Source organism: Myxocyprinus asiaticus, chromosome 1 (genome assembly GCF_019703515.2).
Source record: "Myxocyprinus asiaticus isolate MX2 ecotype Aquarium Trade chromosome 1, UBuf_Myxa_2, whole genome shotgun sequence".
Classification (NCBI taxonomy): Eukaryota; Metazoa; Chordata; class Actinopteri; order Cypriniformes; family Catostomidae; genus Myxocyprinus; species Myxocyprinus asiaticus.
Genome location: NC_059344.1, coordinates 14,478,098 through 14,493,561, shown reverse-complemented (window position 1 = coordinate 14,493,561; position 15,464 = coordinate 14,478,098). Strand labels below are relative to the sequence as shown.

General features: G+C 37.2%; 1 protein-coding gene across 1 annotated transcript in view; it reads right to left on the bottom strand.

Annotated features, from left to right (window-relative positions):
- Nucleotides 1–668: 668 nt before the first annotated feature.
- The window catches only part of LOC127444890 (metallophosphoesterase MPPED2-like), an 87,291-nt gene continuing 72,495 nt past the window's right edge, over nucleotides 669–15,464 (bottom strand). The window contains exons 5-7 of the mRNA XM_051704516.1: nucleotides 9,394–9,509; nucleotides 8,489–8,602; nucleotides 669–1,904 (exon numbers count right to left, since the gene is read on the bottom strand). Of these exons, the coding sequence (XP_051560476.1) occupies nucleotides 1,786–1,904; nucleotides 8,489–8,602; nucleotides 9,394–9,509 (349 nt within the window). The 3' untranslated portion in view covers nucleotides 669–1,785. The remainder of the gene's footprint in view (nucleotides 1,905–8,488; nucleotides 8,603–9,393; nucleotides 9,510–15,464) is intronic.

Genomic DNA, 15,464 nt, shown 5'->3' with positions numbered 1-15,464 from the left:
TATGGGCACAAATGAGCTCCATTTTCTTATCAGAGACACCATATGTTAGGTAGTTTTGCTATGGCAACTTCCTTTCATTGTATATAAAATACATCCATATCCATATAAATGTACATATATAAAAGTATCAGTTCCCACTTTCAAAATGTCTTATAATATTATATGCCAGTATTTTCAAACCTCTGTGTTTTTTTTTTATTGTGGTGGGCATGAATTGAATATATTAATGATTGAAAGATGAATCTCAAAAGACTGTTGTATTTGATGCATGCATTTCAATGTGATTTTTCTATAAAATAATATATGAAATTTTAACCAAGCACAAGTTGCTTCTAATCAGCAAATACTCATCTTAAAATATCAGCAACAATATAAACATTATTGTTACTTTTTCTTTATCAAAATCAGCAAAGATTTCACAGCAAAAACACCTGTACATCACATTTTAAATGTGATAATACAAGGTCTTCTACTTCCAGAAGAGCACAGATACTTTCACCAGGAGGCAGTAGAAATCTAGTACATTGCATCCAACAAATATGATATGCACTGTTTAATAGGGTTAAGACTTTACATGTTGAATAGCATGCAACATGACCATAACTGAGACAAAATGAACAAAACATTTTGAAGTAAAAATCTTGCAATTTTATTTGCATATAAAGGCAGCTAAATATATCACAAAGAAACCTGAAGAAAAAAAAAAAAAAAGAATGATCTAAACTTTTCCAGGAACAAGCCTGGAACTGTTAATGAAAGAAAAGCTGATCTTCATTTACAGTGGCAAGAGTTGAAACAATATTGGCAATGTTTTTTTTTTTTTTTTTGTGCTAGCAAGACTGCATTTACACAGTGCAAAATCAAAAAAAAAAAAAAAAAAAAAAAAAAAAAGGAAGAAGAAATCTATCATATGCAAGATCTTAAACGACAAGTACACCTGGTTTAGACAGGTTTGAAGAAGAAAACAACCTTTTAGATTGTACGTTAAAATAATTTCAAGTTGAGTACTTGCTTATTTTATGGAACAATATGTCGTGAAGTAGGCAACACTGAATGAACTTTAAAGGAACATTTCATGAGAACAACAACAACAAAAAAAAAGAGCATGTGTGCTTTATGCAAATATAAATCATCACAATGACATTCTTCAAGAGGCTTAGAATGAACACAATTTTAGTTCGAGATTTTACAGCGTACACACATACATATAGATATACTAATATTTTAAGACATTTTCCAATTTCTTTGCAGAATGAGGTGCTCTAGAATATACACGAGTTAAAATGCATCCATGTCTTCCCTGTGCTTGTAAGAAAGAGTACTTTGAAAACAATAATCCCCTCAGTTTTGGATAAAAACAATAAATATGAGGCTTTCTCTTTGCTAGCAGAAAGAAGGGGCTTCAGTTGGGGAACTTAAAGCTAGTTTAAGGCATTTTCCCTGACAGCTAAAAGAAAGCTTAATTATCCAGGAGAAAAAAAAAGAATATACAAATGAACAATGGCATCCCATACCAACATACTTCAAATATTGACCAAAAAGAGACAATTTTACAAATTCACAAAGCTTATTATCTTACAGATTTAATCAGATCTTTTCATAAGATTATTCACCACTTCTAAACATAACACCCCAACCAATCCCCACCATCCCACCCACCATCATAAACTTTCACTGAACTTTTAAGCCAAAGACTGACAATTTTGAAAGAAACATTCAACTATTTTCAAAGGATTGTTAGAAACATTAAGAAAGAAAAGGAGGATGGTGACGTTCAAACGCTTCTCAAGAGCTAGAGGGATTTGGGAGGTCGAACACGATGGGAGGGTTGGTGGGCTGAAAGCTGACTGTACAGGTAGAGGCGTTGATGAACGTTGTGTACCCATCTGTCATAATGCCGTAACCTATAGGGGAAGAAAAGGGGAGGAGTCAACACTCTTATGTCATATGTCACTCTTATTTCATTTTTGGAGCACAAAAAAAAATAAATAAAAAAAAATCATAATTACACCACCTATTTTGTTTAAGAGGTCATCAGTGACATGCCACACCCAGGGAAGCAAGACATGACCATACAAAAAGGTACGCGCAACGCAACTATCTACTTTTCGTGTATTCTACTTATATTCTATGAGTAGTGTAACATGACAAAACACTACATTGCTTTTTGTCACACTGTATTGTGCACTCCAAAATCCACTCCAATACACTTATTAGTAGCTTTGGGAAGTCCAATTCATTTTAGTGAATTGGTTTGTTAGGACGGTTCATGTAAATGAAGTAGTACAAATAAATAATTCCCCATTTCACATGAGTCTATACATAGAAGTCATTGCGCCTTCTTTTTTGAAGCATAATATTTAGGTAATTGCAGCTGTTTATTACTATATTTACAACTCAATTTATATAAAAGTAGGGATGTTCCGATACCATTTTTTTTTTTAGATGAGTACGAGTACCGATACTTGTTTTTTTTAGTACTCGCTGATACCGAGTCCGATACCTCAATATCAGCAGTTTATTTCAATTTTATCATCAAAATTGTGTTTAAATAAATAAATAAATAAAAACTTTAATCCAATGAAAATATAACAATTAATTTTCAACATAATATTGTATTATTTTTTATCAGATGAATTGCTTATATACAGAACCTCACAGCCTACAATCCTAAACACAACACTGGAGTTATTTTTGTCAGATAAAGTGCTGCATAATAGAGCATCACAGATGTGAGATATTGCTTAAATATAATACAGTTACTATTGATTTATTATTAGTAGTAGTATAACAGTGAATATTACATAACTATATAGTAGTGATCTATTTCTGTCATACTTTTTTCATTTAAATTGAGCTTTTATTTTGAAGTGTTTCTGTGTTGTTAGACCAAGGAGCTCTGATGTGATGATGGCAGCTTCCCAATCTGGAAAAGCAGGTCACTATGTGAATCACAGTAATTATTAAACCGCAAAAGGCTACTATATAAATAAATAAATATGTATTCTGTATATGACTCGTGCTAAAAAGCGAATTAGCGCTCTGCCTGCTGTCATCTGCTACAAACAGAGCATGTGATGCTCATAACGCTGGGTTCACACATCCTCCGTGAGTGTGGCATGAGCGGGGCGGTTCACATTTACATCGACCGCGTCTCTTCCGCCAGAAACAGCAGCGCCTCTGCGCAGAAAATAAAGTTATCTATGGGGTCCTACGCCAAATTTTTTCTTTAATAAGGTTATAATAAGCTGAGGTTATTGCTGCTTCAAGGACAACAGCGGGCAGTCATGTGCACTTCATCATTATCAGCACACTTGGTTGTGATTGGTTAATGTTGTGTCTATACTGTACACCAATATACACAGAATGGCAAAAGGTTATTAATTCTTTCCTTTATTAAGTTATTTTATTGAGTTTACTTGCATGCAGACATATAAATTGTAGTGTACTGTCTATAGGTTCGGTTTGAATCATTTTGATTTGCTTTTGTGTCTTTTCAATAATCTCATGATTATTTTAGTGTTGTACTGCACCCAAAGCCGCTGAACTCAACGTGAGCTGCGTGGCAAAAATAGGCTCAATGCCGAAACTATCCGCTCACTACCGAGTCTGGGATGCGTCACCTCATGACTCATGCTTGCAGTGTAAATGGTGTCATCTGTTAATATGGGCGCAGAAACGAAAACGTGCTGCTCACGCCCCGCTCACGGAGGATGTGTAAACCCGGCATAATAGTGTTTTCTGTGCATGAGCCAAGGCTCTCTAAAGGTATGAGCAGTTTGTGTCTCTATGTCAGCACAACACCGGCTCCATACATTCACAAGTACTCACATTTGTGATGAGGACGAGGGCGAGGCCGGGCCGTGAGGGTGCATGGACGGCGCTGAATCAGATGATCAGTGGGTTTTTGGTATCGGAGCATTTTTACAAGTACGAGTACAAGTACGAGCGTGGTATCTGACCCAATTCCGATACCAGTATCGTATCGGTGCATCCCTATATAAAAGTGTTTAATTAGTTTTATTTAATGTCATTCTTAATTTAGAATCTTTTGTTCAGTATGAATTTGTTTGTTTAATGTCACCCTAATTCTGTAAAATATATAGTAATTTATAGTAGAATTAGATAATAGGCCTACCATTTGAAAGTTAAACTTTATTATTAAAACATTTTCATCTTTTTATAACTTCAAAGCATTTAGCTAAATTTTTTGTGGAGTGGGTTGGGAGGCGGCTCATGTCTGCTTTGCACTATGGTGCATCCTACTACGGTGCTTCTCTGAATCTCAGAAACATGCTGAATACAGTGTTTCCGAGTCAAAAGCACACAACTCTTTAAACTTGTTCTCAGGAAATCAAGCAACTAGATGCTCACAAACTTTGAAGGCAAACAGTTTTTACCGTTCTCTTTTTTTGTGTGCAGCCTAAAACACACAAGGGACTCTTATTTTGAAATGACAGAGACTTGGCTCAGTTACAATGCAATATAATAAAGTATTTACCAAATAAACTATTTATAGCCAATTTATCCACCAGATGAATGGTTTTATGTATGTATATATTTCACCAGATTAAGTTTAATGAGGAATACGGTTTATTAATACTCACAATATATGAAGTTGGAGACACAATGTATGTGCCAACATGGCATGTTTCTATAAAGTTGCATTGTTCTTTACATGTCCTCGCCTCAATTGAAAACACTTGACTGAGCTAATCAAAATAAAATATGCAATGAAGTGAGGATAAAATAAGGATGAATATTGTCAATGCTGAAAGATTTAGATACAGCGAATTCCCATGAGATGTTTTTCACCTCTAAAGGCTGCTGTTAAACTGTAGAGTCAAGCTATTCTTACTGTAGAATCATCCAGTGCTGGCCACAGAGGAACACGGAGGAATAATAATAATAATAATAATAATAATAATAATAAATATTGGCAACAATCTGCTTTTTTTTTTGCTGATAGTTCCAAAAAGCAACTATCGGCACGATTAATCGGTAAAACCGATATATCGGTATACCTCTATTGTCCAAGTGCAAGAAATTAAACGTATTGTATTTGAATACATGAAATTGGTTTAAAAAGAGGTCCTCACATTTTATTTTTATTGCAAATGCGACCAAAACTGTCACACTATACAGCCCTCTATCATATACATTTTTTTGAGCACAAAAACACAAAAAAACAGGGTTGCTCATATTAAACACATATTCAGACTCCACTCAGCCCTCAAACATGTGCCATTGGGAGCAAATTCAAAAGAACGTCTGTATTAAAAAATAAGTGCAGAAAAAACAAAAAAACAAAACAAAAAAAAACTTTCTTTCAGCCTAACATTTAGAATTTTCCTAAAAAATTTAATTATGAATTTGCTATTTACCATGACCTTATTGTGAATCAAACACTGGCTACAGTGGGTTTAAAAGTGTCTGTGCATACCAAAATATTCAGTAAACACAATAAACAGTACAAGGCGTTCCTCGAGTGGAGCACTTGTTCTAATTAGTCCCTGGGCTGAAAGAACTTTCTGCTTTTTTAAACATGTTTAATTAAAACCCCCCCACAATACTAGAGGTAGAGAGAGGGAATCTAAAACATCTTGTGAACAGTCTCTGGATTAGCTGAAAGGCAGATCACTCCATGCCTCACATCTGCACACTTTGGTTGAATCCTGGGAACAACTTGCAGCCAAACTTCAAACCTTGTGCATAAACTGTAAACTCGTTGTCAGATTGCTTGTACTGAGCATGCCAATGCTATTCTGACTAGAAGCTGGACTGACAAGTTGATTAGTTCTGCCACTAGTTGACATGTTTGGTCTGTATTGACTTGTTAAAGATGACTTATAGATGACAGCAGGAGAAAAAAATTCTCTGTTTACAAACTGTGTCCTAGTGTAACTGCATTTCAGTAGTTTTGTGTCGTAAACTGTAGTGGGCAAACATATTTGAAATTTTCGCGAAAGTGAACCTGGAGCACTCTGTGTTCACAAAGCATGTTATAAGGGTCCTGTGCTAGTGAGATCAGTTGAAATGTTCACATATAGGGAAAAATTCTTGGGAACCACCTTGAAACTAATCAAGTGTCCTCCAGTGGTTGACAGAAGCTATGAACGAGAGACATGACTGTTTTTTGTACTGTTTATGACAACTCAAGCAGCATGAATCTGGCAATGCAGATATGTGTGTTCAGCTGCACAGACATTCTCTCCACTAACACACTTTCCGTCAATGCAGCGCTTGACTTGCCAGAAACAATTGTTAGTCATCATTTACATACAGTAATATAACACCCTTGACTTGTCGAATGCTTTTCTGATAGACGAGTAAAACTGAGTAGTCCGACTCAAGGAAATCTGATTCACTGAGGGAAAGAAGTAGCCACTTCGGTTGTGTATAGTCCAGTGTACGTTACTATTCTCAACATAAAGAACTATTGAAAAAGCATATTTTTCATCTTTACTGACCTGTTGTCTTTGCCTAAAAGCTCTATTGCCGTTATACTTTTGGGCTCATTTAATGACGGCAGTCATAATACCATGTTTTTCCTTTTTTATTTTAGGCTTTTTATTCATAGTTTAATAGAGAGTAGGGCTGGGTATTGATACAGATTTCCCAATTCGATTCTGTTCTGATTCACAAGCTCTCGATTCAATTTCATTCCGATTTCTATTTAATTCATATGGATATATTTCTGTTACAGTGTCCATTTTCGCTAACATAAGAAAGAAATTCTCTCACAGCTAATGCTCTAATTATAAAGGGACCTTCTAACCTTCTATGAGACCCTTCTAGGTACAATTTGAAAATGTTATTTTACAAATTATTTGATTAGTTTTCACATTTTTTATTTATTTATTTATTTTTATTTCTCCCCTTTTTCTCCCCAATTTGTCATGCTCAATTCCCAGTGCGCTCTAAGTCCTCATGGTGGCGTAGTGAATCTATCTGGGTGGCCTAGGACAAATCTCAGCTGCCTCTGTGTCTGAGACCGTCAATCCGCACATCTTATCACGTGGCTTGTTGAGCGCATTATGGCGGAGACCCAGCGCGCGTGCAGGCTCACGCTATGCTCTGCGTCATCCACGCACAACTCACCACGTGCCCCACTGAGAGCGAGAACCACATTATAGCGACCACGAGGAGGTTAACCCAATGTGACTCTTCCCACCCTAGCAACCGGGCCAATTGGTTGCTTAGGAAGCCTGACTAGAGTCACTCAGCATGCCCTGGATTCGAACTTGTGACTCCAGGTGTGGTAGTCAGCGTCTTTACTTGCTGAGCTACCCAGGCCCCCACATTTTTTATTTTTAAACAATGTTCAAATTCAGTCTGTTCCATCAATAAATGTCTTAAAATTGCATCTATTATGTTATATATATATATATATATATTTATATAGTTTACATGCATAATTTGTACTATTTACAAGTATTTACATTGATATGTAGAACACGTGCTAAATTGGTACTGACTATCAGTATCAGCCAGTGAGAGCAAAAAACGAGAGAGGACGTGCACAGTGCACAGTTTCTTTACCACATCCATGAGTGATTAGAATAAAATGTTTATTTTTGGTTGTTTTTAATGAACAACTGACTGTAAAGAACAGAAATGGTATTAAAAAGAGACATTATTCACTGATATATGGATTGCACATATCTCGTCTTTGGACACACAGAACGAGTCAAACCAAACTTTTACTCTCAACACGCAGTGAAAGGATATCAGTGCTAATAACTTCTTCACCACTACACTACTCAATCACTGGCGAGTGAAATATGAACATTTACCAGACAGTGGCTAATCACAGACATTTTTAGTCACATAGTGTGAAATTTGGTCCAACATGCAAGTGATTTACTTGCATTATTAGAAGGTTGCCACAATGTGGCCCATTTTTGGAAGGTTTAAAGACAGAAATGTGAAGCTTATAATTTTAAAAGCACTTACTTTAATCCTTCTGTTAAAACTGATGTGTTATTTGAGCTGTAAAGTTGTTTAAATTGTCATTTTAGGGTTTTAGGATTTGTTGACACTACATCGTCATGGCAACAAAGTCATAAAATTGTCTATAACTTTACACAGAAAAGGTTAGTAAATGATTTCATCGCACTAAAGTCATGTTTACATGCATATTGTTTATGTCTTGTGGCTATCCTTTTGAAACTGAGTAATTTAATTTTCAAAGATTGGCCCCCCCTTTCACATCCATTGTACTCTAAGTGCCTCACTGTAACCCAGATTTTTGCTTTATTTAAACAAACGAGGAACAAGACAAAATACATTTTTGGAGTAATCAATATTATGCCACAAATGCTGTCGATTGAGCTTTACTTGTATTGAACCCAGAACATTCCTTTAAATATGGATAATTCTGCAATTCTTCACACTTCAAGTGTACTGATTTGTATCATGTAATAATTGCATATTACACAATATTCAAGAGCTAATGAGTATTAGTGATCTTTATACGGTCATGTACCTTCATGTATTCCCCCGTACACGTGGAGTTTGGGCCGAACTCTCCTCTGTACTGTGTTTAACAGCTCAACACACCCAACTCTCTGTAGCTCCTTCGGTACCCAGTCCCTAAAACCTGCAAACACACACACTTTCTGTAAATCACAGTTTTTGATCTAGGTTGAACAATAGCTCTCACTTTGTTACACATGTCCAATCATTTGCAGTTCGCAAAGTCTAAGCTGTACAGAGTTTTTCCACAAATCAGCCACAGCTTAAAAAACAAGACAGTCACTCAAACAACATCTTGGAAGATTTTTTTTTTTTTAATTCAGTGGGGTTCAAAAATCAGAGACCAATATTAAAAATGCATTTAATTTTTTTAAATAATAATAATAAAAAAATATATTATGAATTCTATTATCAGCATAATAATTTAGCTGAAAAGTTGAATTGGAAAGTTCAGTGTTACCCCAGCATTATTTGATCCAAAGCGCATTTTGTGTGCTTCTATGGAAGCACGGAAATCTGACCTATTGTACAATGTCATTGTTAAAGATTAACATTGTAACAACGTTACAGATTTAACATGGTCACAGATTTGGTTACATCTGATATGTAAACTAAAAAATAGTGCTAAATTGAAAATATGCATCTTTTCCTTGTTTTAAATGTTTCAAAATCTTAAAACATTCGGTTTTATTTCCACGTTTAAATTAGATGCTGAATCCAAGATTTTCAAAGTGATCTCAGACTTTCGGACCCCACTGTATATGCAAAAATGACACTTATTCATTTATTCATAACTTCATATGACAGACTTCTTCACAAGCTTATCAACTGTCTAAATACAAATGCCATTTAATGTATTCATGAGAATTTGCATAACTGGATGGAAGTCCATTTGGATTGGTTAATTGAACTCACCGAGGGGCGGCCCATGGGTCATGAGAATATCAACGCCCTCTGGAATGAGGTTCCACTTATCAAGCAGGGACTGTCCCCTGGGCAGGTTAAAACCCCAGCCATTAAACCACGGTGTCCTGAGGGGAGACAGAAAAAAAACATTAATAGGCGCGCAGCCAAGCGAGCACCCATCCACATGGCCAGTTAGAGATGTACACGCCCCTTTTAAAATGACAGCAGACGGCAGATGTGGAGAAACAATCTCAACCTGTCAAAGTGATCTTCTTCCCCCCGTCCTTCCCAAGAGGAAGCTCCAAAGTGTGAAATGAGGAGGGCTTCACTGAAGGCTGCCATGATATATGCAAATGCTAAAGGAGATGCAGCCCTCTGAGAGAACAAATAGTCTCCTCTTACGACTTCTGTGGATTGATAGCTCAAATAAAGCCTCGGGGTTAATGTTGATATGACGCCCAAATTAAATAATGTGAAAAATGAGCTTGAGCTTTTTGGTGGGGATGTGTGTGTGTTTTCATTTATCTGTGAATGTGTCAAACTGAAGGTCTGATAGTGATGATAAACTGAGGGTCCATTTGTCCCAGGTCTGGTGAAAAACAATAATGACTGTATGTGGAAATCACCAGAAAAGGAAGTCTGCACTCTTTACAGAAAATTACAGTCAATGCATGGCATGTTTTGTGATTAAAAGCTTTTAAAGCCCAGTAGTGCTGCACATGCATTAAATGCAAGTTAAAGGGGTCATGACATGCCTTTTTTTTATTATTTTAATATGTTCCTTGAAGTTCACTTATAATATTAGTAAAGTTTTTGCCAAAAAAAAAAAAAAAAAAAAAAAAAATAATTCAAATATTTGTAAAACATGATCATTTTCCACCATCATTTTGACCCTCAGTCAGAAACATGGGGACAAAATCGGTTTTGGTGGTGCCTCTCCTTTAAGACTTGACAGTAAACGCCCACTGTTCTGATTGGCTCTCTGCTCTTGACTGAACTCCTCTCTCCTAGCCATCTCACTGCTCACCGCTACTGGGCGGGGCTACGGATGTGATAAGGTAAAGCAGGCATTAATGTTTTGTTGTGGAGGCGGTCAGATGCAAATGTCTTCTACAGCGTGACATCACAATGTGGAGGAAGTAGATAACGAGTCGTTTTGGCACCTTGGTTTCAATAAATGCTCTTTTTGCAGCGAGGAGGAAGATTTGAGTTCTGAAAATTACAGTATGTTTTTATAGTACAATGAACTCTTAAGGCCGATTTATACTTCTGCGTCGAACCTAGGGCGTAGGCTTCGCGTAGTGGCCAACGCTCTGGTTAACATTTATAGTTCTGCCTTAGTGTGTCTGCGTCGTTTGAAGAGGGGCACGTCAGACTACAGCGCAGGCTACGACATAACCACCTTAGATAATGCGTTGGTCCGACGCAGAAGTATAAATCGACCTTTAAATTTGACTCTTTATGTCATGACCCCTTTAAAGGAACAGTATCGTAAATGTAATCCATGTGACACACTATCTATTCTGAGTCTTCTGAATCCATAAGAGAGCTCTGTGTTAGGATCAGTCCAAAATGTAAGGAAAATCTTCCCCTCCACTACAGCTCTCAAATCAAAATCGCCATCCCGCATATTAAAACTGTTTAATGACATTAAACCTGGCTTGATGCACTGAGACCCCATTTTTTAATCTGAAAACAATTGCATATGATATTTTAGAGTTTTTTAGAGTTAGAGATAAGATTATTAGTGACTAACAGTGAATAAAAAAATTGATCTGTTCTTTACAAACAGCTATCATTGATTGAGTTTGAATAAGAATTCCAAGAGTTGGAATATACAAGTGATATTAACTATTTTTATGGTGCTTTTATGGTGTTTTTTGAGCTTGAAAGACATGGCACTAGTTCACATGAATTGCCATTATATAGAGAAGAGCCATATAGAGCGTTTTGAAGGAAAATAATGTAAATAATAGTAAATAATGACAAAATGTTCATTTTTGGGTGAACTATTCCTTTAATAAATGCACAATCCCACATTAATTCAGGTTCATGCTGATTTAGATAGGGAGAGAGAGAGACAGAAAGGTTTTGGGTGCTATTTTTGACTCACTTTGCTGCTGCGATTGTGTATTGAATTTGACCAGGGGGGAAATCTGAGCTCAGAAACGTCAATAGAGTTTGATACAGTGAGGGACTGCTACAGCGACAGCGACGAATGACTATCGAACGGTAGCCGGGCAGAGGTGAGTCCAGACACGTATAAACATTTCCTGCAGTCATTCAATTCTCGCTCAGTAAAAAAAGAAAAAAGAAGTGGGAAAGGAACTTTGCAGAGGTCTTAAGTTGTTGTTTCTTTAACAAGGAACTGAACTCTGCAGTGAGGTGAACAGATTTATAATTAATTGTCAAAAAATGTGTAGCAAAATGAGTATGTTAAGCTGACAAGGCTGTATTGGGTTACATCCTTGCAGTGAGGATAAGCAGGAATATGTCTAGGGGGAAGTAGAACTCTTAAACAGCTCTGACTTGACATAACTCATAGCGAACCAGGCCATTCTGTGCTGCGGCAGCAGTTTGTCACAGACACTGTGCAAAATGGAGCTTTCTTAAAAAAAAAATCCTGCAATATTGTCTTTTAAAAACGAGAAAAAGACAAACCACAAGAACAGACCAAGGAACAAAGACAAATGAAATAAAAATCTAAAGTATATCCAAAGTATTACCTGAGCATGTTTCAAATAATCTTCTCAAATTAATATATTGTCAAGAAAACATAATGTTCATTCATGCTGTATTGTACATGGCTGGAATGTTGAAGCATGTACATTGGGAGATCATTGCACAATGGCCCCATTGTTAGTGACTGTGAATGAAAAACACCTCCTATGCGAGTGCATTTGTTAACCTCCATAAAGATTAATGACATCCCAGTCATATGAGGGAAAGCTTGTTTCCTCTATGGACCCATGCACACAGGTCTTCTTATACTGTACAGAGGTATGAGTATGTGTGCTTGTGTGTGTTATGAGGGAGGACGGAATGTGGTCCGGCAACACCGACGCACAAGATAAGATAGTACTCTTGCTGGTCCACCATCTGGACAATGTAAAAAACTCATAGAAACTCATGGGCAGTTTTTAAAGGATCCAGACAGAGCTAAGGTGTAACATGTTGGCTTAGTGTTGCTTTGACCCAAAAAAATTTATTGAACTAAAAAAAAATGAGGGGTATATCAACTATAGAAACACTTGAAAACATGAGCAAATCTGAGGTTCATGACAGATTCAGAAGCAACTGCCAAAGTTTGACACTTTCTTTGATGTAAACATGACACTTAATTCCTCCTCAAGGATAAAGAAATATAATTTAATGACATTTCCTAAAAGCAAATGCAGCTAACATCATACCATCACAGTGTGCACTCTAAAAAGCTACCTATTTCTACTTGATTTAACTCTTAGAAATGTGTTTTATTGGTGTAACCTAATGTATTCAGGTTGATTCATTCATACGAAATAATATTTGATCTGAGTAACCGCATGATACCACACTAAGCAAATTTTGTACGTTACCTGACAAAACATTTTTTTACAGTGTAGAAACATTGCTAAGTTCTGACTTGTGACACCATCCCATTAAGCTACACGCACACCAGCATCACTTCCTCCACAAAGAAGCTGTACTCGCTTAACACCTCATGAGGTCACTTCCTGCACACTCCTTATTCTTTAACACTACGCTTCTCATTGGCAATTGAAAACCACATTTACTAACAGGTGCGAGTCTTGAATTGTCCCGATTATACAACAGCTTACAGTAGCATCTGGAAAACTGTCTATATGAATAAATAACCCGAAGTCAATCCCTTATTTTTTCTCGCAATAGCTGTGAGTAGCATCTGTAACCATAGTCACAGTGACTAAAGTACATATCAAATGTAGCGACTTTTATAACATCTGAAAGTCACATCTCAATTTCATAAAAAAGTCCAATGGAGGCGCGAGTCCATCCGTTACACATCAGTTAACTGACAGAGACTTCAATAGTAGAGTAGAGAGTATTACTTGGGTCGTGCCCACACCACTCTCTGGTGGAAGACAGACAGTGACTGGATCTAAAAGAGTGTGAGAGAGCCTCTCGCATTGTATGATGTGACAAATAATTAGTTGTCCAGTGTGGTTACATTCACACAGCAAAGGTTTTCTGAAAATGCTTAGGGTGTCAGTTCGCTTTTTGAATGCGGTTGTCAGTCCTGTTTATAACCCAACTTTAATTTTTTTTTTAATAATTTATAATTATTATAATTTATACATATTTTTATATTTTAGGGTGAAATGAGACCTGGACATGAGATTCTATGTGATCCACATTGAGTAAGATCATGCTGTCCAATCTGTCCCCTTCCTACGTACAGTTCTCTGTTCATGTGTGTAGAGAATACGGTGTATTACTAGCTCCAGCTGTCAGACAGCAGGACATTACACACTGAGCAATGCAAAGGTCAGAGGCCCGCCAATGTAATAGTCAAAACAAACCGAGAGTGAGAGGGTGGGAGATAACATTAAACTCTCAATGCACACTGCTCATCTGAACCACGCTGCAGCGAGAGAGAGCAAATCACAATGTTCATGAGTGTTTACCTCCTCCACCCTTACAAAGGAAAGTCCACAGAGCTTATAAACACAAACAGTCCACCCACACTCAACTTGAGCTCTGACCCTGAACCGGTTACGCTATTAAAAACTCCATGTTGGTTTGAGGTCTGACCCTGTCATGCACTGAGCAACAGCACTATTTAAACTCTGTGTGCCACCAGCACGGGAAAAGAGCTGTGTGTTTTGTCAATGGTAAGTGGTGAACTCTTATTTCTCTGTGCTTCAATGAACTTCAGGCATAATATTTGGACTCTGGTGTATGAGAGCATGCAGAACAGCAAGCTCGTGTTGTGGATTACAGCTCGTTATGAAAGGCTAGAGTTCAGGCAAGGGGTGAAATTATCTTTCCTCTGGTAAGATGATGCAGATAATCTGATATTATTCACAGAATCTGAGTTCAAGAGCCCTGGAAGTGAATAGGGGTGCGTGTATTCACACGATACATGCTGGTTAGCGTGCCTTTTGTTTGGCCATGTGGAGGACTGAGATAGGATCAGATATTTGGTGAAACTGAAAAGACATACATCTGAGGCACCATTACCCTGCTTTAGAAAGATGATGAACAATAGAAGAGTATACAGAGGGGACTAATGGTAGCATTGGAGAGCTAGAAAAAGATCAATGTGTGAGAAAGAGATAATAAGATGAACAACTAACGAGTGAGACAAATGCTGGAAGAAGGAAGTAAGAAAAGACAGAAAGGAAGGTACAGTAGACAGGAGAAAGGAAGGATGAGGAAAGGAGGGAAGGAAGTACTAGGAAAAGAAAGGAAGAGAGAAGGAAAAAGGCAAAGAAGAAAGGAAGAAGGAAAGAAAGAGTTAAAGTAATGATGGCCAGCATGAAGAGGAAATAATAAGCAAGGAAGAGTATATGTAAGGAAGGAAGGAAGAGGAAAAGAAAGAGAGGAAGGATGTAAGGAGGAAAAGTAGGGAGAGTAATATTAAAAAGATTATAAACTAGAGGCAGAGGTAGAAAAATAAGAGCGGCGAAGTGAAAGACATGTCATCCTGAGACAGTGATACAGCACAGAGCGGCACGATCAACTCCCTGGAGAGAATACAGTGACTGCTCTATTCATCTGCTCCCTCACCTCACTGTCACAGCAACACAGAGGTCACCTAAAGAGGAACCTAATTGATATGCCTGTCAAAAGCAATGAGAGGTTGGATGTTAATAGGAGTTTTATTTGTCCCAAGGTGGGCAGCCCCAACTGCCAAAGGACAATATATTTATCTATCTCAACACATTTAATGCCCTGTTTCAAAGTGCTCATCTCCAGTTTATAAAGTACCTTGGGTCCCTGCTGCATTAATAACCAATGCATCGACCTTTGATAAATGACCCCTCTGTCCAAGGCCATTCTCAGGTTAACTTAGGGGAGGAGACAGGGGACGGTAAAAGGGGGTTTGTCTCTGTTTGGGA